Raw genomic sequence first — 21,404 nt, forward strand, 5'->3', positions numbered from 1 at the left:
CCAGCTCCTGGAGGCCACCCACACTCCTTGGCCTGTGGCCCCTTCCTCCATCTTCAGAGCCAGCGATGACAGGGGGAGTCCTCATGTCACATCTCTCTGACCCTTTTTGCATTGCTGCATCTCCCTCTGAGTACAGCCAACAGAGGTTCTCTACCTTCTGGGACTCATGTGACAGACTGGTCGTCCCTGGATAATCCAGGATACGCTCCCCACCTCAAGGTCCATAATCTTAATCACACCTGCGGAGGGCCAGAGCTGGTGCTCAGTCAGTGCTGGGTGGGGCTGAGGGCACGGTATCGTCACCATCCTTTGGGCGTCTGCCATGCGCCGGTGCTTCCACCATCTGAGTTTGAATCCAGACTCCTCAACTTACAAGTCCTATGAATTTCGGCACAAGTTAAAATTTAATCTCTCTAAGCCTCAGTTTCTCCAGGTGTAAAATGGGTATAACACTAGTACTCCCCCCCTTCCCCCACAAAAGGCATAACATAAAGCCTAAACGAGATACTACATGTAAAGCCCCCATACAATGGGGTCACAGGGTTTAATGAGGTATTTTTTATTACCTCGCTAGTCATCCCAGCAAGAAGGAGTGGCATCGCCCTCTATTTACACATGGGGTTCAGAGAGGTTAGCCCATTGTCCAAGGTCACACAGCCCAGAAGTGGCTTTCTCCTCCTTTATCCTCTGTCCTGGGGTGGAGTGGTTGATGGAGAACTTAGCCAATCAAAGTCCTGCCAGCAGACCCACCAGGACAGCCACTTCCTTCCTCCTGCTGGGCCCGAAGTTAAAACACCCTCTTGAAAGTGGAGGCAAGGCCTGGGCTCCCAGGAGGGGAGCAGGGAAGCCATGGGGTACACGAAGAGCTTCCCCACACAGTCTCTGGCTTATCTCAGCCATCGCAGCATGTGGGGCTGGGCCTCTCTGGCTTCCAGAACCAATCCAGATGCCCTGTGGTCTGGCTCCTCCCAGATCTTGTTCCCCAGGACACTGAAGCACAGTGTGGAGGTGCTGCTGGGGGAGAACCGTATTAGGAGTTAACTGGGCCAAACTAGACACGTGGCTCCAGCACCTGCTAGCTGTGTGATTTTGAGCCACTTCCTTCACCTCTCTGAACCTCAGTTTCCTCATCTGTACCATATTCTCAAGTTGGATGTGAGGCTCAAAAAAAGGCGAGGGGAGAGTGTGAGAATATTTGAAAATCACGGTGGGCTATGCTTCCTTGCTTCAAAACAAAACAAAGCAAAGCAAAGCAAAGCAAAACAAAACAAGACAACTGTCAGTTACTGAGAGCTTACGTGCCAGGCACTGCACTTTGCAGGCCTTATCCAATTTAATCTCGCCCCTCCCCTCACGACCCCAAACCACGAGGTCAGTGTTATCATTAGCTCCATTTCCTCAGTGTTGAAATCAGAGCTCGGAAAGGTTAAAAGCTGCCGTAGGAGCTGCAGGCAGGAAAGCCTGGAAGTGAACCGGGCTTCCCATGTGTATCCCCACCCTCCATGTGCCTCCTGACGGGGCCCATGGCCCATTAAAAACAAACAGCATTCCAAGCCTCATTTTCCATGTAACATTTGTTATTTTATTGGAAAAAGCTGGTATTAACATATTTATAATTTTATTCAACAGTTGGATAGTTTGTGAGACACCAAAGAAAACAAGAATGCACCTATGAGTTACAGAGTCCAAAATGGTCAGGCCTGTCTACTCTACCACCACTTATCCGATGCCACCGAGCGATCAGTCCTCAGAGAGTACTGAAATAAAAACAAAAACAACCCAACAACTTCACAATGACTATGCGAACGCCCGTACATTCAAAAAGAGCAGAAAATTTAAACGGTAAGGAAGCAAAGTTTGTGACTATGTTACTGGCCCTTCTGCCATGTCTAGTTTTGCCCCTCCCCCTCAGCATCTTTTCTCAACACACATTTTATTCATGATTTGCTTTGGACATCATTACTTTCCAGGGATCCAAAGACATGCTTTTTCTTCTGAGAAGATCTTTTTCTTTCTTTCCCTTTTTTTTTTTTTTCCTTTCTGGTTTGGTATCCAAAGTTTACAACAGAGTAAGGAACCAGGAACTGTATTAAGACCTCCTTTTGAATACAGATTTGCACTTTGTAGAAATGGTCCATGTTAAATCTACGATCTGACAGTAACCTCTATCTGCAAATGCAAATTTCCTCTCAGCATCTGAATCACAAAGGGAAATGGATCGCACCAAATACCCCAGTAATTGTGTAAGGCCCTCAGAGCTGGATTTTGGCTTCAACAAGATTTCTATACAATTTACCACATTTTGAACCTCTTTACAAAGGGAAAAAGAGGAATCCATCCCTGTGATTGTTAACTTTAGTTAGAATAGATATGTACATATAATACTGTCCAGGTCACCTGGATTTTACAGTGATATATAAACAAACATTCTTCATTCATGTTGATTAAAAAAAAAATCAATGGACCCATTTCCTTGTGTAATTATCGTATGGCTGGAAGTGAGTGCACATGCGTTCTGTGCTTTGACACACACAAAAGTAGACCATTATCTGTTGAGAAAAATCTCGGGTTGGGCCTATTTCCTGGGTTAGGTTACATCTCGTAAAAAAAAAAAAGTGTCGGATTCGGTCGGGCCTCTGAACTCCGCTTTTTGAATCAGAATGCAAGCCACGTGGTTCTGCTGCCAGTTCCAAGGGCAAAGACAAGTGGGCGTGGTTGGCGGGTGGGCCGATCTGGTCCTGACAGAGCGGGAGGAACTGTCCTGGAAATACCGCATTCTCTGTGGCCCGAGGGGAAGTGTCCTTTGCGACTGTGGGTCATAGAAGAAAATTTATCCTAAAATGGTGATAACATGCAATTTTCTTTTGGAGGCAGTTCAGTGCATCTGGAAAAGGAGCTGGGGTACAGATGTGGGGTGGAGAGAGGGCGGAGTTCCTCGTTACCCAACAGGCGAGGGGCACCCCGGGGGTCTTCTGCATTCTGTGTCTCGATTCTCCCCGGACCCTCGTCATTGTCCCACCTGCTCTGTCCTGCTTCACAACACGAAGAGATGTTTCCAGAAGCTTCCAGGCTAGAATGCTGCTTTAACATGAGCCACCAACATGGTGGGTTATAAAGGGCCTTGTGGGAGGGCCTGGACGGGATTCCTGACTCCCCCCTTGGTTGGTGCAGGCCTTGGGCCTCAGTTTTCTTGTGTGCACAATGGGAAAGACAAGTTATTCACCTTTAATCCCTGGCACCTGGCACAGAGCCTGGCACTCAGTGCACAGTTGGCATTTATGGAGGAAATGAATAGGCAACCACTTCACAGGGTCGTGATGAAGATTCAGAAAGATCATGGAGGGAGCCAGTACGAGTTCCCACGAGGTGCCAGTGATGGTTGCAGGATGACAGGAGAGCCACAGAGCGGCTGTAGGGATGGACCCATGGGCCTGGGGGGCCGGCACCACGCCCAGCACGGGGCAGATGCTCGCGAAGGGTGGTTTAAATGGTGAAGAAAACAGGCACACACATGGGATTCCATTCCCCTTCCTCTCAAGAAACTGTAACAGACCTGGGATATTCAAAGACATTAAAATAACCTAAAAGAGGAGCTTCCAAATTCTCAGCATGAATTCACGATCCAAAAAGCAAAAAGGTGAGACCCTCGGCTCTGAAACAGTGGCAATTGCTCCATTTATCATCAAAAGAATCCCTGGCTGGCTTGTTTGAGCTTCGTTCTCTGTCCCCGGAGCCCTGATCTGGGGCCAGTGAGGCGCGCGAGAGAAATGGCTCCGGGGCTCCCGCGTCCCCAGAAAGGAACCTCTGGAGTGAAAAATTAACGCGCAGAGGTAAAAATCCTAATAAGGTGGGAACGACTGCACGCGGTTAAAGTACGGGATGAAAGAACTGAACTTCAAGGCCGACAATCACGTCGGTTTACTGTGAATCCTTTTTCCTGTTTTCAAACAATCACCAGCAAAGGCGGTCCGGCCCCGGGAATGCGGGACGGACGGCCCGGCGCCCCCTGGTGGCCGCTCCGCGCGCGGCCGTGTGGCGCCTAGTGCATGTCGGAGTTGACCTTGTCCTGGAAGATGTACAGGTTGTTGGTGGCCGCGATGGCGATGATGTTCTCGGCCGGGTGCCAGGCCGTGTGCAGGATCTTTTTGGTGAAGTCCAAGCTGTCCACGCTGATGTCGTCCCGCCTCCGCTTGCCGCCCACGCACACGCGCCGCGGCTTGAGCACCGCCCGGGGCTTGCTGCTCTCCCGCGACGCCTCCAGGGTCACATCCCGCTTGGTGTTCCGGTCAAACATGCGGAAGAAGTTGTTGTAGGCCCCGGTCATGATGACGCTGGCGGGAGACGGAGCGGCGTCAGGCGAGGAAACGGAAGAGAGAAGCCCGCCCCTCCTCCCGGGGCTGCAGGGCAATGGCCCGGGAAGCCGACGGGGGACACGCCTGCCTCTTCCCACCTTCTCTTAGGGTCTCTTGTCCTCCCTCACATCTCGGCTGCCTCAGCACACAGGGCCAGGAACTGAGACCCGTTTAATGCTCTGCCCCAAACATCATAAAAACATCCCCTTGTACTTTGTTTGCCCTTTAGTCCAAAAGAGAGAGCCCTAGACTTTCAGTAAGACCAGGCAACAGCAGAAGAGGAGCAAAGGGAAATAAACACAGGAGACACTGGGCTACAAACTCTGTGCTGACAAAGGGCAGGCCCCTGAATCAGCCAGATGTGCCCTTCTGGCGGGGACCCAGGACCCTCCTGGTGTCTGAATAGTTGAGTGACTAAACGATCACTGTCTGCACACCATCAATGTGCAGGTGTTCACAGACCTCCCCGTTCTGCTGAAGAGCATTCTACATGTGTCTATCCACTCCCCACCTCTCCTAAGGAGAAGGGATTCCTGTTGGACCAGAGGAAGGATGTTAATCTACACAGTAAGAGATGGGAGAGAAAAGAATACCACCTACATGGGCCTGGGCCTGGAGAAAGGGGTTGGGTTTTGGAGCAGCTGGGGGCGGGGCATACAAAGTAACTGGGGAGGTGGGAGTGAATTCCAGAAAACAATACTGAGGGTAAGGAAGTGGTCCCCTTCAATGTTCTTCAGGAGAGATGCGGACAGATTGGAATCCCTCCTCCCTTTAGGAGATGAACTGTCCTTCCTGACGGTGTCATTGCTCCAAGATGAGCCAGGAGGCCCCCTCGGTTTACAAGGGTTATGCGCATGAGCCACGCCTTCAGTATCACCCGAGTCACAGGAGTAATCCCGTGCGCTGAGCTGTGCAGGGTCAGATGCTCAGGCTCCCCGAATGATGTGGAGTCACAGGCTGAAAGTGACATATGTCCTCGTAACATATTTCCTTCTTGTGGGAGAACCTGGGCTGACACCAGGAGAGTGTGGTACCTGAGGCCCCAGCCTGTAGCATCTTCATGGGAGACCCAGGGAAGCCCACCTCCCCGGGGCCCACATGAGAATGGACAAGTTGTCATTACAAGTCACCTGTCACCTCGCCTGTGGACCATCCCTTAATGTCGGTCCTTTCTAGGCGGTGATGGCCTGGATGTGGGTTGGGGAGGCCCCTCCGCTGCCTGGTTCCTGAAACTGCTCAAGGAGAGGGATCGCCCCAGCAGAGGAAGAGGGTAGAGTGACATCCGTCTCCTAATGTGATTGGTACAGCACTTTGTCTCCTTTCTCACTGATAAGTCTGCCCCTCTGACCTCTGATCCTTCACAGGAAGGGCCTTTCACTTGGCTTGGGGCCTGGCAAGTCTGGGCCGGCCCACAAGCAGCTCCCTGCCCAGGCTGTGCGGTTCCTGGCGATGGCCGTGTGCCCGTGAGGCCGGCCTCCCACCAGAGCCACAATCTGCATGTTAGTGCTACCTCCCCTCGACACCCAAACTGCTCTCCCTGACCTTGCGTTCAGAGATGGATGGGTAGGTATCTTGGGGCAACGAGGATGGAAAGCCCCTTCCATAAAGTGGCTCTTCCGCAGACGTTCTAGGGGCGTCCAGGCGGAAGGGGGTGAGGCCCACCTGGGCCCCAGCAGGGGGCAGAGGGCACGTGCCAACTGGGTGGTTGGAGAGGCGCTCCACAGAAAGACTGTTCGCAAATGTTCTGGAAGGTTCTAAGGGAACACAGGGAAAGTGCTGTGCCCTGGGACTGGTACATTTGGAGATTTTGAAACCACCCCCAGGCCTGAGAGGTGAGGGGAAAGAGGAGTCACAGGAGAGAGAGAGAGAAAGAGACAGAGCCAGAGAGATCTGTGTGAAGGGGGCTGTCCTCAGAAGGGAGCTGTGCCCAAAGGGACACAGTCAGTCAAGACGACAGGAAACAAGGGGGAATAAATGCTCTGGCCTCTCTCTCCACCCTCAGTCTCCTTCTAGGGTCCCCAGTGGTTAAACCCGGCCAGAAGCCAGTGGGCACAGAGGCCTGTGGATGCAGCCCATGGGGTCGGCCTCCAGGTATAGTCTCTGTGGAGGAGGGTGGAGATGGGAGCTGGAGGGGCAGGTGGGGACCCCTCCGGGCTCACCTCGCAGCGCTAATCGCCCGTAGGCCAGCAGCCCCCACCCCCCGTGCCTCTACCTCCTCGGCAGAGGCGGGGGCTCCCCATGCAGGCGTGTCTTGTCTGAGTCCCCAGGGCCTGGCTTGGCCACCTATGGGGGAAGTGGTCCTTGAAAGAAAGACAACCCCCCGCAGCAGCCAACAGGAACAGACCAAGCAGAGCCGCCCACCCCCCCATGCCCCGGGGACGAGAAGACTCAGTAAATGCTTCGTAAACCAAATGCACTGAAGGGCCAGAAGCTTCTCTCATTCACTGCCAGACCTGCAGGTTCAGAAGGTACCTGCCCCCAGTAGGGGCTCACTACATACCTGACGAATGAATGAATGAATGAATGAATGAGTGAATGGATCACTGAATGCCATGGCAGGGTCACACACGGTCACAGCCACCCTCGGAAGACTCAGGAAGGCCTGAAACAACCTGCCCAGCCTCCCCCCTGCACGGGGACAGGGGACAGACCAGGGGTGAGTGGAGGGGGCTTCTCGGACACTACCTGGGGAGTGGTGGCAGGTGGCAGTCAAAGGGTTCTGCCTTTTAAGAGGTTTGTCTAATCCCCGGACGTGAGGAAGGGAGGGTGGGTGGAGAACTCTAACGCGCTTTCTGGCTCTATTCTCTTCTGTTCTAAAACCTTAATTGGTGTGAATAGACCCGAGTGCTGCTGATGAAATGACATGCCTGCGGAGGTGCTGGGTGGGCGTGAGGAGCCCCCCAGCGCTGCTGGCGGGGGGTAGGGGGGTGGGGGAGAGTGCCCTCTGCTCCCTCCTTCCCAAGGAAGCCCCCCTTCTCTCCTCAGAGGTCAGCTCACGCCAGGAAAGGCTGGGTTGGCTCTGATGTCGCCTAAGTTATGGCCCGTGAGACTTCACGACAGTGCCACCGCCCATGGGGGAAGCAGGGAGGGGGCTAAGCTTGAAGATGCCCCCAAAGCAGAGAAGATCTGGCATCTAAACGTCACTGAAGCCCAAGCCCAGGTCTCTGGGGGCTGCCCTGGGGCTGCTGTGTGTGCCAGCGGCTTCCCCTCGGGGTCCAGGCGTGTGACCCTCGCCCGGGTCATCACCGGAGTGCAGTGGCTCAGCCAGCCAAGGGTCGCCCTTGTTTGGGCCAGAAGACAGGGAGGAGGGCGGGGTGAGGTTGGCGCCTCCGTGAGGCTGGGGGTGGGGTCAGAGGGGCCATCCTGCCAGCCAGCGCCCAAGTGTCCCAAGGCCAGGGCATGGGGTGGGGGTAGCAGGGGGTGCTGCAGGGACAGGGCTCGTCGCATTGACCTTGGCCTTCCCACACAGCCCGGGAGGTGACACCGGGGAACCACTGCCCGGGTCTGCACTCTCCGCTGCCCTTCTTCCCGCCTCTCAGACACAGCAGGGCTGGAGGGGCGAGAGGAGGGCAGGGGAGCAGGTGGCAGCGACCAAGGGCCTCTGCGGGTACAGGGAAGCCACGCCCGAGTCTTCGTGTTCAGGAGAGACAGTGGGGCTGCGAGCACGGGCCAGGTGAGCATGCAGGGCCGGACCGAGGCCTGGAGCCCCTTCTGCAAGGTGAGCGAGGAGGAGCCCGAGGCAGGGAGGAGGAGGGTGCGCTGGGCTAGTTGCCAGCGTGCGTGCGCGTGCGTGTGTGTCTGTGTGCCTGTGTGTGTGTATGCGTGTGCACGCCCTGCCGAGGGACTCCTGAGGCCTCGGGGGTTGGGGGTGACCAGTGGGGATGAACTCTGACCTCCCGACTCAGGGCAGCAAGCCCACCAGGCCTGTCTGCAGACAACAAGAGGGGGGCCTGCCTGGGACCCCGCCAGACGCCCCCTGTCACTCCCACAGCTGGCGTGCACGGGTGTCAGGCTCTGCATCAGGCTGGGTCACAGGGCGGGCCCCCGGCACAGGGACCTGTGCACAGGTCAGTGCCGATGGAGCCAGGGGGGCCGAGCTTCATTACGAGGGGACCCCTGCTTTTGCTCCTTCCTGATCGCCTGCTCTGCCTGGCCCTGGGACACTGGGTGACACTGGGATGACACTGCCAAGCCAGCAGCAAGAGAAGGTGGATTCTCTCCTTCCTCCACCCCTTGCTCATCTCCCCGCTCCTTGTGATGTCCCTCACCCCCATGCTATGCGGTGGTCCTCCCAGAGCCTGCAGGGGCACAGACCCACTTAGAAGCTCTTAAAACCCATACCAGCCCCGCCCGTGGTGGGCTCAGCAGCCTGGGGGTAGGTGCAGCACGTTGGATGGGGGAATCGGAGAGTTCCAAGGGCCAAGGCCTCCCTTCCCTGGGCCCAGAGCAGCTGCTGTGAAGCGGAAAGAGTGGAGCTCACCAGCTCAGACTGGGGTCAGGAGCCGGGCAGGAGGCCCTGATGCTGGGTGACCTGGGGAAGACAGGGAGGGAGGCCTTTCTCTTTCCACCTGCTTTACTTGGGCCTAAAAGGCAAAGGCAAAGGCACACTCCACAAGCACATGCAGTGTGGACAGTGCTTGGGTCGGGTCAACCACCTGGGTCCAGATCCCAGCTCTGCCCCTGACATGCTTCCTAGCTCCCCGTGCAGTTTTCCCAGCTATAAAATTGGGTAATGAGGGACCCCAGCCCCTGGTGAGAATGGACTAGATAACAAGGTAAAACACTTAGAACAGTGCTGAGCTCAATAAATCCCACCTCCTGTTATGTATTAAATGCCAACAGGTATTTCTGGATTCTAAGCATCCGTGTGGCCTGAAGCCCCACCCACCTGTCTGACTGGGAGTCCAAGACTAGGGAAGCAGAAGGAGAGAGTGGGTGACGGATTCCCAGAGAAGGAATCTGCGTGCCAAGGGGCCCGACCAGGGGGGCCTCGCCCCCTCCCTCCCTGCCGGCAGGGGCGAGAGAAGAGAGAAGGCCGCCCTCCCGCCATCCATTTCTCTAGGGAACAGTTCACAGAACCCAGTGGGCGCTTTCACACAACACCCATCCTTCTCCTGAGCCATCAGGGGAAGGGAGAGTGAGATCATTAAAGTTATTTGTAACCCACACAGCTGCTAATCCTCCTTCCATTTGGCTGAGGGATGCAGCTGACACCTCTGGGGGGGAGGGAACCCCACCACACCTGCAGGGAGGGGTCTCTCTCACCTCGAAACACCAGGTCCCAGCGCCCTGCAAACCACACCAGGACAGGATGGCCCATTGCTCCCATTCTTAGGTGTTCTCTAACATTCCAGAAGGTTCTTTTAACAGGGAAAAGGGCAGTCCCTGCCCTGGCTTGCATCTAGGCAAGTTGCTTCACCTCTGCCAGCCTCATTTTCCTCACCTGCACGTGGGGACCACGGTCCTGGCTGCCCTTGTCCCCAGGCTCTCTTCTTTCCCCTGGGGAAAGGCTCCTGCCCCATCCCTGTGGTTCTGGAGAGTGAACAATCATGGTGCTCTACCGCCCCCTGCTGGCCAACTGTGGCATGCAATAAATCATGTCCATGCTGATTGGCTCCAAAGTGAGCATGTGACCCAAACAAAGCCAATCAGAGCCTTCCATGAGAATTTTCCGTATACCTAGAAGGGTGATTGTGGGCTGAGAGGACAATGGAAGGGGGACTATTTGGGGTCACCATCCCGAACAGCAAGGGGGAGCCATCTGTAGTAGGAGAGGATGAGGCTAGTGTTTAAGAAGAAGCAGGGAGGCTCAGAGATGGGAGTGGACAGAGAGGAGATGGCCCCAAAGGTACAGCATGAGCCCTGGGGTAGCCTTGCTGGAACTTCTCAGAACAAGCTTAGGCTTATCTGATTCCTGCAACTGGAAGATACTTGGTTGACACAAATCCCTTCTTCCCAGGCAGAACAGGTCAAGGGGAGCTTCCTAGAAGAGGTGGCATTTGAGGTGGGTCTTGGTGGCTCAGCAGGGTTCTTTCAGACAAGACGAACAACAGACCGGTGTGTGCAAATCATCGGACCCTCCGCTGCCAATGTGGAGCCATGGCCTTGCCAGGAGTTTCACACACAGGGTCTTACCCTCAAAGCAGCCCTTGAAAGTCATGATTTATTAGAACTACTTTCCAGGTGAGCAGACTCAGAGAAGTCAGGTGGCTTATTCAAGCATGCAGTTGGAGAGTGGTGGAGCATGGTCTGGAAATCGAGGGTGTCTGACCCCAAAACCGCTGCCCTTTCCTCGCCCCCAGGCTGCCCATCTAAGTCTTGCTAGAGTTGAGTAAGGGGCGCTGTGAGGGTTATCAGCTCTGTGCTGAAAACCACCAGCTCTGTGCTGCTACCTATACAACTGGCATGCTGGAAGCTTCCCATTAACATGAGAAGGACAGAAAACGCTGAGCTGAGGGATTCAGAAGGTTTGCTTTGGTTTTCAAGGCTGAGGGCCCTGGAGGGCAGCACTTGCTTCTCCCCTTTGCCTCTGAGCTCCTGGAAGGCCGGGACCAGGCTTTATTTACCTTGGGATCCTCCTCTATGGGGCTTGCTGGGCTCATAGGATGCTTGTGCTGAAGTGGAAGGAGGTGGCATACCCCTATGCCTTCCAGAAGGTCAACAACCATTGACTGGACACTCCTGAGGCCCCAAGTGAGGGGCTCAGGATGGGCTGAGCGACAGTCCCACTCCCAGGGGCACCTCAACCAGTGGGGAAGGCAAACAGAGGCAAGATGAAAACATGTAATAAACGGAAAGACACAGAAGGAAAACCCAGGAGGCTGGGGGTGTCAAGATGCAGAGGACCCCGAGGGCTTCCTGGAGGAGGTGGCCTTGAGTTGAGTCAGTAAAGTGAGGTGACAGCAGGAGTGAGCCAGGGGCAGTGTGTCAGGGTTCCAGGGGGTGGGAGTAGAGCGGGTTGTGGAGGAAGGTGGCAGGGACTACCAGGGCTGGGGTGGCTGGCATGTAAAGTGCATGGCAGGAAGTGGTGGGTGAGAGGCAGGACAGCAGCTCCAGGCTGGGCACCCGAAAGCCAGGAAGAGAAGGCGGCTCCAGTCTCTGGAAGCCCAGCATCCCTGTTCATGGACGCCCCCTGGCGGTGATGTGAAGGAAAGGCGGGCAGTGGTCACAACCACTGGGAGCCCAACGCATAAAGACAGAAAGACAGACAGGCAGGCAGACAGACAGACACACACACAGTAGTGTTGGAATCCCCTTTTTGCCATCTTCTGAGATTCTAATAGACCCCCCAGCCCCAGACCTACTGCCGGTAATCCCTGGGGAACCCCCAGTGTGTCAGCCTGGGGGCAGGCCCCTGGAGGGAGTGCCGCGGGTCCCCTCTGACCCCGCTGCATCAGCCCGGTCTCAGGCCAGGGCCTCCACCTGGTTTTCTAAGTGTCCTTCAGCGGACGCCCTGTGCCCACCGTACTGGTTCCTCTGAGAGCACTGTCCACTTGGAGACTCCTCAGGCCAAGTGAGCCCCAGGATGCTGGCAGAAGCTCTAAGGGAGCCCCACCCCGGACACAGCAGCTCGACCCCCCTTGGGTCCCCACCCATCTTCCCTGACGGTCCTGGTGGGTCTGTGCTCACAGCCACACAGGGTGGTAGCACAGAAGCTCTCACACGACCACGGCGGTGCCGGCCACACTCAGAAATCGGGGACAGCCCAGGCTGCTCCCGGCCGGACACGCAGGACTGACGGGGTCCATGTGAATGGACGCACCCCGGGATGGCACCTGAGTCGAAGGCTGCCGGCTCTCCCTCCGCCCCTTCTCCCTCGCCAAACCCGCTCCGCTAGTGAAGTGTGACGGCCGACAGGCCAATCTCCTGGCCAGAGTTCTTTCCATCCCTGCACGGTCTGGTCAGCTGGGTCCCTGCCCTGGGCCTTCCCTGTCCACACTCGCCCTGGGCTGAGCCAGGTGATGGGGAAGCAGGAACTCAGGTCAGGCTCAGAGCCATTTCCCCGGTGGGTGGGGCTGTGAGAGGCGGCTGCACCTGTGGACGCCCCCAGCCCCAAAAGGTGCAGGAGCTCCGCCATGCTCCCCGGAGCCCAGTGGGCCTGAAGCTACAACCACGATGGCCGGAGGAGGGTGGAGGCGGGTGTAGACCGGTGGCTAAAGCCCTCCCCGCCTCGGGGCTCTGGCACCTGAACAGCCCTCACTCCTGACAACCTGGGGAAGGGGCTGCACGGTGAGGGACCCGGAATTGACTAAAGATGTTTCCACTACCACTCAGGAGAACAGGGCTCCACATGGACGTTAGGTATAGTTTCAGAATGTGACGTTTCATTTCTGCCCTTGAATCTGAGAGCTGAGAGCTCGAACCTGCCACAGGAAAGACTGGGGCTCCTTGGAACACCTTGATTCCTCAGGCTTGATAACAGTTAGTTCCCCTGACACATCCCGCCCAGGTCACCAGCCGGCCCTGCAGAGTGGAAGGTCCCTAGTTAGCTGGGTGGGGTCCAAGGTCTGAGGTTACCTGTCGCTCCCATTCCAGGCGCATTCGAACTTGTCAAAAATGCAGTCGTTCTCATACAGGGAACAGAGCTTGCTCCGAAGGTAATCGTGGACCTGGTGAGAGAAGGGGACGGGGTGAGCCGAGGGGGGCACCCCGACAGTCCTGGCCCCCCTCCACGAGGAGGGTCTCATTGAGCAGGGCTGTGCCCTCCGGGGTTTGGATGGCACTCCCAACTCAGCCCTGCTCATCGGGAAGGGTCCATAGCCTGGCCCATGGCCGACCCCTGAGCTGTGGCCAGAGAGGGGACAGTCACAGTGACAGAGGGAATAACGCCAAAGGGGACCAAATCCTGGCTTTGCTCCTCCCTGGCTGTGTGACCCTGGACAGTGTCTTCACCTCTCTGAGCCTTGGTTTATTCATCCTTAAAATGATAAGAGCACACACCTCATGGGCTGTTCTGGGATCAAATGTAAGTGACTATTTGGTATAGGGTCATGTCCCCTGAGGACCATAGTCACCATGAGCAGATTGGTGACCATCATGGAGAAAAGGGGAAGGAGAATTCACACAGGGCTCTCAAGCGTGATCTCCACAGACGCCACCTGTCCTGTTTTATAGATGGGGCACTGAAGCTCAGAGGTTAAGTAACTGGCCCAGAGTCACACAGCGTACAAGTGGAAGACCAGGATCCTCTCCCAGGGTTACCAGACACCACAGGAGAGATGGCGATGTCCCATGACCTGCGTCCATCTGACTGTAGCCCCATCCCACAGGCTCTGCACCCACGGGGCCTCCTGGGTGCCAGCTCTCTTCGGGGACATGGCCCTGCCCTCTGGGTGGCGGAAGGGGCAGGTAAATGGGTAACATGAAGCCTGAACTCCTGGCTCTGCCCCTCTGTGACCCAGGGTAGTCACTTAGCTGCTATGAGCCTCAGGTTTCCCGTCTGAAAAGCGGGTCATGAGATTACCCCCACCGGAGAAGAGCATGAAGATTCAGGGCGACGACCATGGGGCAAAGCACCAGGTAGGTGTTTGCGACCCCGATTAACTATGGTGGGATGGAGAGAAAAAAATGTCCAACTCCTGCTGGGCAGTGACACTGGCCACAAACCAAGGGTCAAGTGCAGGGAGGGGTGGGGAAGAAAAAGGGGGTTTTTGTCCTTTTCTGTCGGGGAACCTCTTATTCATCTTTAAAAACCCAGATTTAGAGTAGGTCTCCTCCTCTGGCAGCCCCCCTGGACTCCCCCGGGCTGAACTTCTCTCTCTGACTCCTCAGGGCATCAGGTGTACCTGAGGTTCCTGCCCTGACTTAGTGTGTGTTTATATTGACCCCGCAGCCTGGAAGGTTCTTAACACAGGGCTTCCTCAGGCCTCGGATGGCATGCCCCTCCCCAGAGAGGGGTCCCTGCCCGCCCCGCCCACAAAGCTTGCTCCGCTGCCCTTCTCTTCCCACTCAACCTGCACTCCTGCTGCTTTATTTTTATTTTTTGGCCATGCCTCGCAGCTTATGGGATCTTAGTTCCCCAATGAGGGATTGAACTCGGTCCCTCAGCAGTGAAAGTGCCGAGTCCTAACCACTGCACTGCCAGGGAATTCCCTGCACTCCTGTTTTAAATTCTGTCCATATGCTGACATCACCCAGATGTTTCTCTCCAGCCAGGACCTCTCTCCCCAAAGCCCACACTGGACCGTCCAGACCCCTCAAGGCTAGTGAACCCTGGTCCCTCTACCGTCCCCCATCCTTCCCGTACAAAGGTACAAAGGCCACAGGTGACAGCATGTTTCCACACACTTCTTGTCTCTCATACGCACACTCAGCCTGTCCAGAATCCAAAGCAATCCGGAACCCAGGCCCTTCTCACCACATCTGTCCTACGTTGCCACCCTGCTCCAAGCACCACCACCCAGCTTATTGCAAACGACTCCTGACTACTCTCCTTGTGTCTGCCTACACCCCAATCCCCAGCCCTGGTCTATCTTACGGGCAGCAGAGGGATCCCTTTGAAACCAAGCTGAATCACGTCATGCCTCTGCTCAAAACCCTCCGGTGCACACAAGTCCCCCTGGTCACCTCTCTGACCTCAGGCTCTTCTTCTCTCCCATATGTTCACTCTGCTCCAGCTGGCTCCTCACCATTCCTTTTTTTTTTTTTTTTGGCCATGCCGTGTGGCATGTGGGATCTTAGTTCCCTGACCAGGGATTGAACCAGCGCCCCCTGCATTGGAAGCGCAGTCTTAACCACTGGACCCCACAGGGAAGTCTCTCCTCACCATTTCTTGAGCGTACTAACCATGTTCCTGCCTCAGGACCTTTGCACTTGCTCTTGCCTCCTCTGGGAACACCCTCCCTGTAGAGGGCTCATGCCCTTATTTCCCCTAGGCTTCAGCATCCCTGCTTTCTCTGCCTCAGCCCCTGGTTTGTCACTCTTTTGGAAGCTTGTGATTATTTCACCTATTTGCTTGGTTTCTGGTCCTCTTCCCTGCTGAAACGGATGCCCCTCTAGGCAGGACTTATTTGTCTTGTTCCCTAACAATTTCCCAGTGGGGTGCACAGGGCCTGGCACATCACAGGACCTCAATACATTTTTTAAAAATAAATGAGTGGGGTTAGAGGCAACTGGAGACGGTGGGGCTGGGCTCCCCAGGTGGGCCACCTGTCTGAAGAAATAGCAGGACCCTCCCCCAGCTGTTCCCCTTTCTCCACTCTGCTTCCTCAGAAGCCCTCAGCGCCTCTCACGTGGTGTGTGTCTGTGGCTAGAGATCTCCTAGCCCATGGCCACACCAGGCTCAGGTTCACTGTGTTCCTGTCATCTGGGACCCTTGAGGGTGAGGCCACGGCTCCTCCCTCCCTCTGAGCCCAGGGCCTAGTGGGGCACAAAGCACCAGCCCCGTATGTGTACGACTAAGATGAGTAGGGATAAATGGCGCCTGATGTCATTCCTGGCCACAGACAGATGGTTAAGACGCTCGTGTTCCCCCCTCCAGGTCGGCACGTTTGTGTGTGCTCCTTGCACTCAAGGCAGCCTCACTGATGCACTCGTCCAAACACACGTGCTCTTCTCTCCTGCATACTGAGTGCCTCCTGCCCTCTGGCGGCAGGGTGAGGAAAGGTGCTGACTATGGAGTAAGAGAGACGAATCTAAGGTCGGCTGCTTGCTACTCTACCACCACAGATACGCCATTTAACTCAATTTTCTCCAAATAAAATGGGATAGAGAGAACACTGTCCCCACCTCCCAGGACAGCTGGGAGGCTTAGAAGAGGAAAAGTGTGCCAAGGTCTTAGGTCAATGAAGCACGTGCTAAGGCTCACTCAACACCCATCCCTACTCTTTTCTCCCTGTCTTCTTCAACCACAGAGGCCGTAAACCTACTAATTTTTCCAGCCTGGTCATGGGCCTGTTCTAGCCAACGAGTTGTAAGAGGTCTTCTGAGGAGTGTTCTGGGAAAGCTTTTGTGTTCATAATAAAACATACCACAGGTCCAACCAGCACAGTCTTTCGCATTTCCTCCTTTCCTGAACAGATGGTCGACATAGTTCCTGGAGTTGTGGCAGCCGTTTTGCCACCATGAGGTATCAAATATGAAGGTAGAAAACCAACACTCAAACGATGGTGAACTAAATCACAGAAGTGGCTACAGAGCAGGTCACAAAGCCACTAAGTATTCTAGGATACTCCAGGCTTCTTGTGAAGGGAGAAAAGCCCCTATCTATTCAGTACTGCAAATCAGCCAAACACAATTCTGTTATACACAATTTCTAGCCCCTAACAGCTAAAAAATGTTAGTTATGTTGGTTTTATGTAAAGATTACTATTTTAGAATCAATAGGTCAGCTGGGCCAGAAGCCAAGCACCCAGCTTTGGACCTGGTCCTCCAGAGCAGTGATTCTCCCGCTTTATTGGGTCCTCACGTGCTTTGGGAATCTGAAGGCTCTGGACCCTCTCCCCACAAAATGCTCACATTAAACACTGCACCTAGTTTCAGGGTCTGGGGGCTTTTGCTGACACCAGGGACACGAAAGGCTGAGGGGCCTCAGGGGGTTGGACACAGTCATGTCCCTGGGCAGGTTCTGGGAAGGGCATGCTCTGGGAAGGTGCCAGAACAGTCAGTCCCACAGGCCTGAGCAGGGGTTAAGTCATTCCTGCCCCAATCTCTGACCCCTCCCGTTCCCAAGGGTAGAGGAGGGGCTGATCCCTTTCTGGGATGTGCAGTGGGAGCAGGAGGCCTGTGGGTCAGAACCGGAGGGAGTGGCAGGACCTCCAGTAAACACAAGTGGCTAACAAAGGGGCCCTTTCATGAATCCATCATCCCGAGGGAGCTGGGGGGCAGGGGAAGGGCATCGGAGCCGCCCCAGACATCCCTGTGGGTGTGGAGCTGCCAGAAGCACACGTGTCCCAGGTCAGACTCTGAGTACCCCGTCTTCCCCTCTCAGCTCTGTGCCCCTTCCCAGTGGGGCCCCTCCGCCTCCCAGGACACTGCCCTACCCCAGGCCTTGGCAGGGAAGGAAGACAGGGAAGGGGGCTGTGCAGCTCCCATTTGGGCCCCGAATCTGTCACTGCCCAACTGTAAGGCAGCTCCCTATATCCTAACCTCTCAGCATCCCAGGTTCCCTTCCTGTCAAGTGGGGCCGATATCACCCCATTCACAGGGGCAGTAAGGAATAGAGGTGAAAAATATATGTGGCACTCTGTGTGCACCCAATACTTGGTGACACTATGAGGGTTTGGCTGGGTCTTCTGGGGGGGGGGTGTTTTCCCACTCACATCTGCACAACCAAATCCTACTCATCCTACAAGGTCCAGCACAAATGTCACCTCCTTCAAGAAGCCTCCCAGACTGCCCCAGCTAAAGACATAACTGGTGCAGCTTTAAAACAGTCCCATATTTCTTTCCAGTCCCCGCCAAATTTAACATCACATGAATTTTGTTTTCTACTCCCTAATACATATGGATGAATCATAACAGAAAAATAATAAACGACTTTCCAGGAAGGTGTCCCATGCTTCATCCTGTATGCCTGGCTGAAGAAGCCTGCACCGAGGATTTAGAAATGTACCCCGCTCCCATTTCACCGCTGTATCACTAGCTAAGGACGCTCCCTGGGAGAGGGCAGTGCTTAGCCTGCGTTAATGGTAGGACTGCAGACGCCGGCTCCGGGGGAGGGAAGCCATCGTCTGCACCCTCAAACTGAGCCCAGCCGGATGCTCATCTTTGTCCCCTGGACCTTGGACTGCAGGCCTAGTCACAGCCCTGCCTCAGGGCGGGAGCCAGCAAGCAGATGACAGACAGCTCCCCGTGAGGCGGGGCTGAGCAAGTTCTCCTGTCCGTCCTTGGCTGAGCTATGTGGGATGAGCTGCCTGATTTCTCAAGCCTCAGTGTCTTCACCTGCAAAATGGGCTTATGAAAGCCACCCTGTAGCTGGGAAAGCCCCTCAGTGTGAGTTCTCAGCACAGGGAAGGGCAGCCGCGGGTCTCCCACCCGCAGAGGGGCTGCGAGGTTTTCCAGGCGTCAGTGCCCACCTGGTAGGTCTCTATGGGCCGCGCCTCCATGTTCAGGTCCCAGACCTTGACTGTGAGGTAATCGCGGGTGAGCATGTACCGGCCGCTGTGGCTGAACTTCACGTCCGACACGGAGGAAATAATTTCCGAGAAGAAGGAGCGGTTACTGGGGTCCTCGGGCTCTTCAAATACTGCGGAGACAAAAACAAGCACCGTCACCGGGCCGCTTCCACCCGTGGGGTCCAAGCAACAGACGACTCCGTTTCCACTCTGGGCTCATGCGGTAGGTCATTTATTCATTCATTAAACTTATAACTAAATACAGGTCAGGCCCAGGCCCAGATGGATCCTCCAAAGAGGGAAGAACCAGCTCTTGGAACAGTGTTTATGGAGCATTTACTCTAAGCCAGATTCTGTGCTGAGCCTTTCCCGTGTGTTACCTTATCTAACCCCCCAATAAAAACATCAGGTCGGTACCACTAATATTCCCATTTTATAGCCAAGAAAACTGAGGCATGGATGCCCTCAGAGCTGGAAAAAGTGGTGGAGGAGGGATGTGAACCCAGAGCTGTACTCAATGTGCTGCTCTCTGCTGCCTCCTGCTGGTGATGCCAAACGCCAGGACTGTGAGGTGTCCGGGCATCCTCGAAGGTGCTGGACCACATCCTGGACTAGGCTGGGCACTGCCTGTGGTTCTAACTGGCTCTGGGGCCTCTGTTCATGGTGCACACAGGGCCGAGCCCCACTCATAGGTATGTTCTGTTTGGCTGCCATGCGGGTTGTAGCAAAATCAAACCTCGCTACCACGGATGCAGCCTGAGTCCCGTTTGCTGTCTGCCATCCACCTCCTATTATTTTAGCTCAGCTGCTCCAGACAGGAAGCTGCTTACCTGACCCCTGAAGGCAACAGCTTGCTGCCTTTACCAGAGATCCCAGAGTGGGCAGTGAGCGGCTCCCCCAAGCAGCGTCACTTCCCTGCTCTCCCCCATAACCAGGCCTTCCTGACACAAGGAGGTTCCCAGGCAGCAGGACAAGCTCTTCCAAGTTCCATGCCTGTTGCTGGCTGTCCCAATAGTTTGCCCACCTCACTGGACAGTCAGATCCTACAGTGGCCCTGGTGCTGCAGCAGGATGGAAATTAGGGTCCCTGCTGACCATTTAGGACCTGGGCCATGGATGGGCCTGGGGGTCAGGGAAGAGGATGGGGTGGCGGGTTGGCAGCCATCTACAGCCAGTCTGGAAGGACTTTTAAACATTTGACAACCTGCCCAGCTGTCCCCACGGGCACCGGCTGGGTGGTTGCCCTGCCTGCTGGTCTCGAGGCTCCAGGCTTAAAACAGGGAAGCAGAGAGCTGATCACATGTCCCCAGAGGCTCACAGGAGTGCCCTTCCTGCTGGCCCCTCCTAGGTGGGAAAGTCCCATATCCCACTTCCCAGGTCTGTCCCAGCCCCTTACCCCCCATCTGGGAACCCGTTCTTCTTGTCCAAGGTAGACACTGCTCCTGCCTTTCCCAGAGATACAACTCCTGCCCAGCTCCCCTCTGCAGGGTGGCTGGAAACATTTCATGCCGATCGGAGGCTCTCATGTGGTCATGCCTACATGCATTCACTCATCCTCTCAGTTAACCAGTCCATACTGAGTGCCCACCATAGCCAGGCACTGTTTGAGGCCCTGGAATGCTGCCGTGAGCAACACCCCCATTCTCCTGGAGCCCACATTCTCCTCCCGGAGACAGACAGTAAAACTCAGTGACATGCGATACCGTTGGGCCGTGGTGGAAGAAAGATAAAGTAAGTGAGGACACAGAGAGAAATGGGGGCTGGTGATTTGGATAGACAGGGCCTCTATGGGAGAGCACATCTGAGCAGAGACCTGAATGAAGTGAGATACCAGGGAGTAGAACTCCAGGCAGAAGTCATAGCACGTGCAAAGGCCCTGAGACAGGGATGAGCTGAAGGCCACGTAGGCTGAGAAAGGCGAGAGCGAGGGGCTGTAAGCCACGGGAAGGGCGTCATCCTGTAGGCAACAGGGAGCCACAGAAAGGCTCGGAGAGAGGAAGGGCGTGGCAAGATTTGGTTTTCTCCAGGATTCCCCTCCCTGCAGTGGGGAGGAGACCTCCCTGTGGGTCACCTTTAGCCTCTAAAACCTCTGCATTCTGATTGGTCATCTCACATAATCGTGTTTTGTGCCCTGGTACACTGACACCTTTATTTTTGCAGGTATACACATTCGTAATTTTTCTTTGTTAAGCCAAACAATTTAAATCAATGACATTTCCCTCTTCTCTCAGATGCCTGGAATAAAGACAAATTCAATACTTGATTTCTTTCTTGAACTAAAGCACTGAGATTCTGTATTGTCTTTAAATGGACAGGGGTATAGACCTAATACTTGGGAGAAATGGGGCAGAGGGTTTGAAAGAAGATGCACCTCAAACTCTCTTCAGGGATCTGGGTGGCCCCCCGCACTTCCCCTGGTATGTGGCAGGAACTCTCTCTCGACTGAATTAGCACCTCTGCTGCTAGGCGTCAGACAGAAGGTAAGACATAAAAGCATAAAGCGGGGTCTGTCTCTTGCACCCCGACTTTGTACCCCTCGCCTGCCTCGGTGGATCCCTCCAGCCTCCACCCGAACCGCTAGGGCTGGTCCAGCTCACTCCGCCCTGCACCCTGCAGAGCTCCTGGCACGCGTTGTGGGGTTTCGGTAGGCGGATGGGGACCAAAATCACAGAGGAGCATCCGTACTGGATGTCACAGAGCCAGGGGCTGCGTCCTCTGCTAGCTTTCAGGAGCAGGAAACCACAAAGGTCAAGGGCTGCGAGGATGACCTAATCCATAGTTGATAACAGAAGCACCGAACGGCCCACTGCAGCCTCAGTTCTGGCTGTACTTGGGCACTTCTGATGGTTTTTTTTAAGCACAAAAGCACCAGAACTGAAAAAGATTAGTGGGAAGGATATTAACAAGCCTGAAAAAAGTTATACCCAGAAGTTCTTCGTTTTCTTGTCAAATATTTCTATGAAATTTTTGATACAACTATTATTTGTCAAAAGACTGCA

At 55.1% G+C, this 21,404-nt stretch overlaps 1 protein-coding gene across 1 annotated transcript in view; it reads right to left on the minus strand.

Moving 5' to 3' along the window:
* Positions 1-3,960: 3,960 nt before the first annotated feature.
* PPP2R2C (protein phosphatase 2 regulatory subunit Bgamma) overlaps positions 3,961-21,404 on the minus strand; it is a 137,949-nt gene continuing 120,505 nt past the window's right edge. The window contains exons 7-9 of the mRNA XM_059923925.1: positions 18,368-18,537; positions 12,870-12,961; positions 3,961-4,331 (exon numbers count right to left, since the gene is read on the minus strand). Coding sequence (XP_059779908.1) covers positions 4,040-4,331; positions 12,870-12,961; positions 18,368-18,537 — 554 coding nt within the window. The 3' untranslated portion in view covers positions 3,961-4,039. The remainder of the gene's footprint in view (positions 4,332-12,869; positions 12,962-18,367; positions 18,538-21,404) is intronic.

Source organism: Balaenoptera ricei, chromosome 5 (assembly GCF_028023285.1).
Source record: "Balaenoptera ricei isolate mBalRic1 chromosome 5, mBalRic1.hap2, whole genome shotgun sequence".
In the NCBI taxonomy this organism is placed as follows: domain Eukaryota; kingdom Metazoa; phylum Chordata; class Mammalia; order Artiodactyla; family Balaenopteridae; genus Balaenoptera; species Balaenoptera ricei.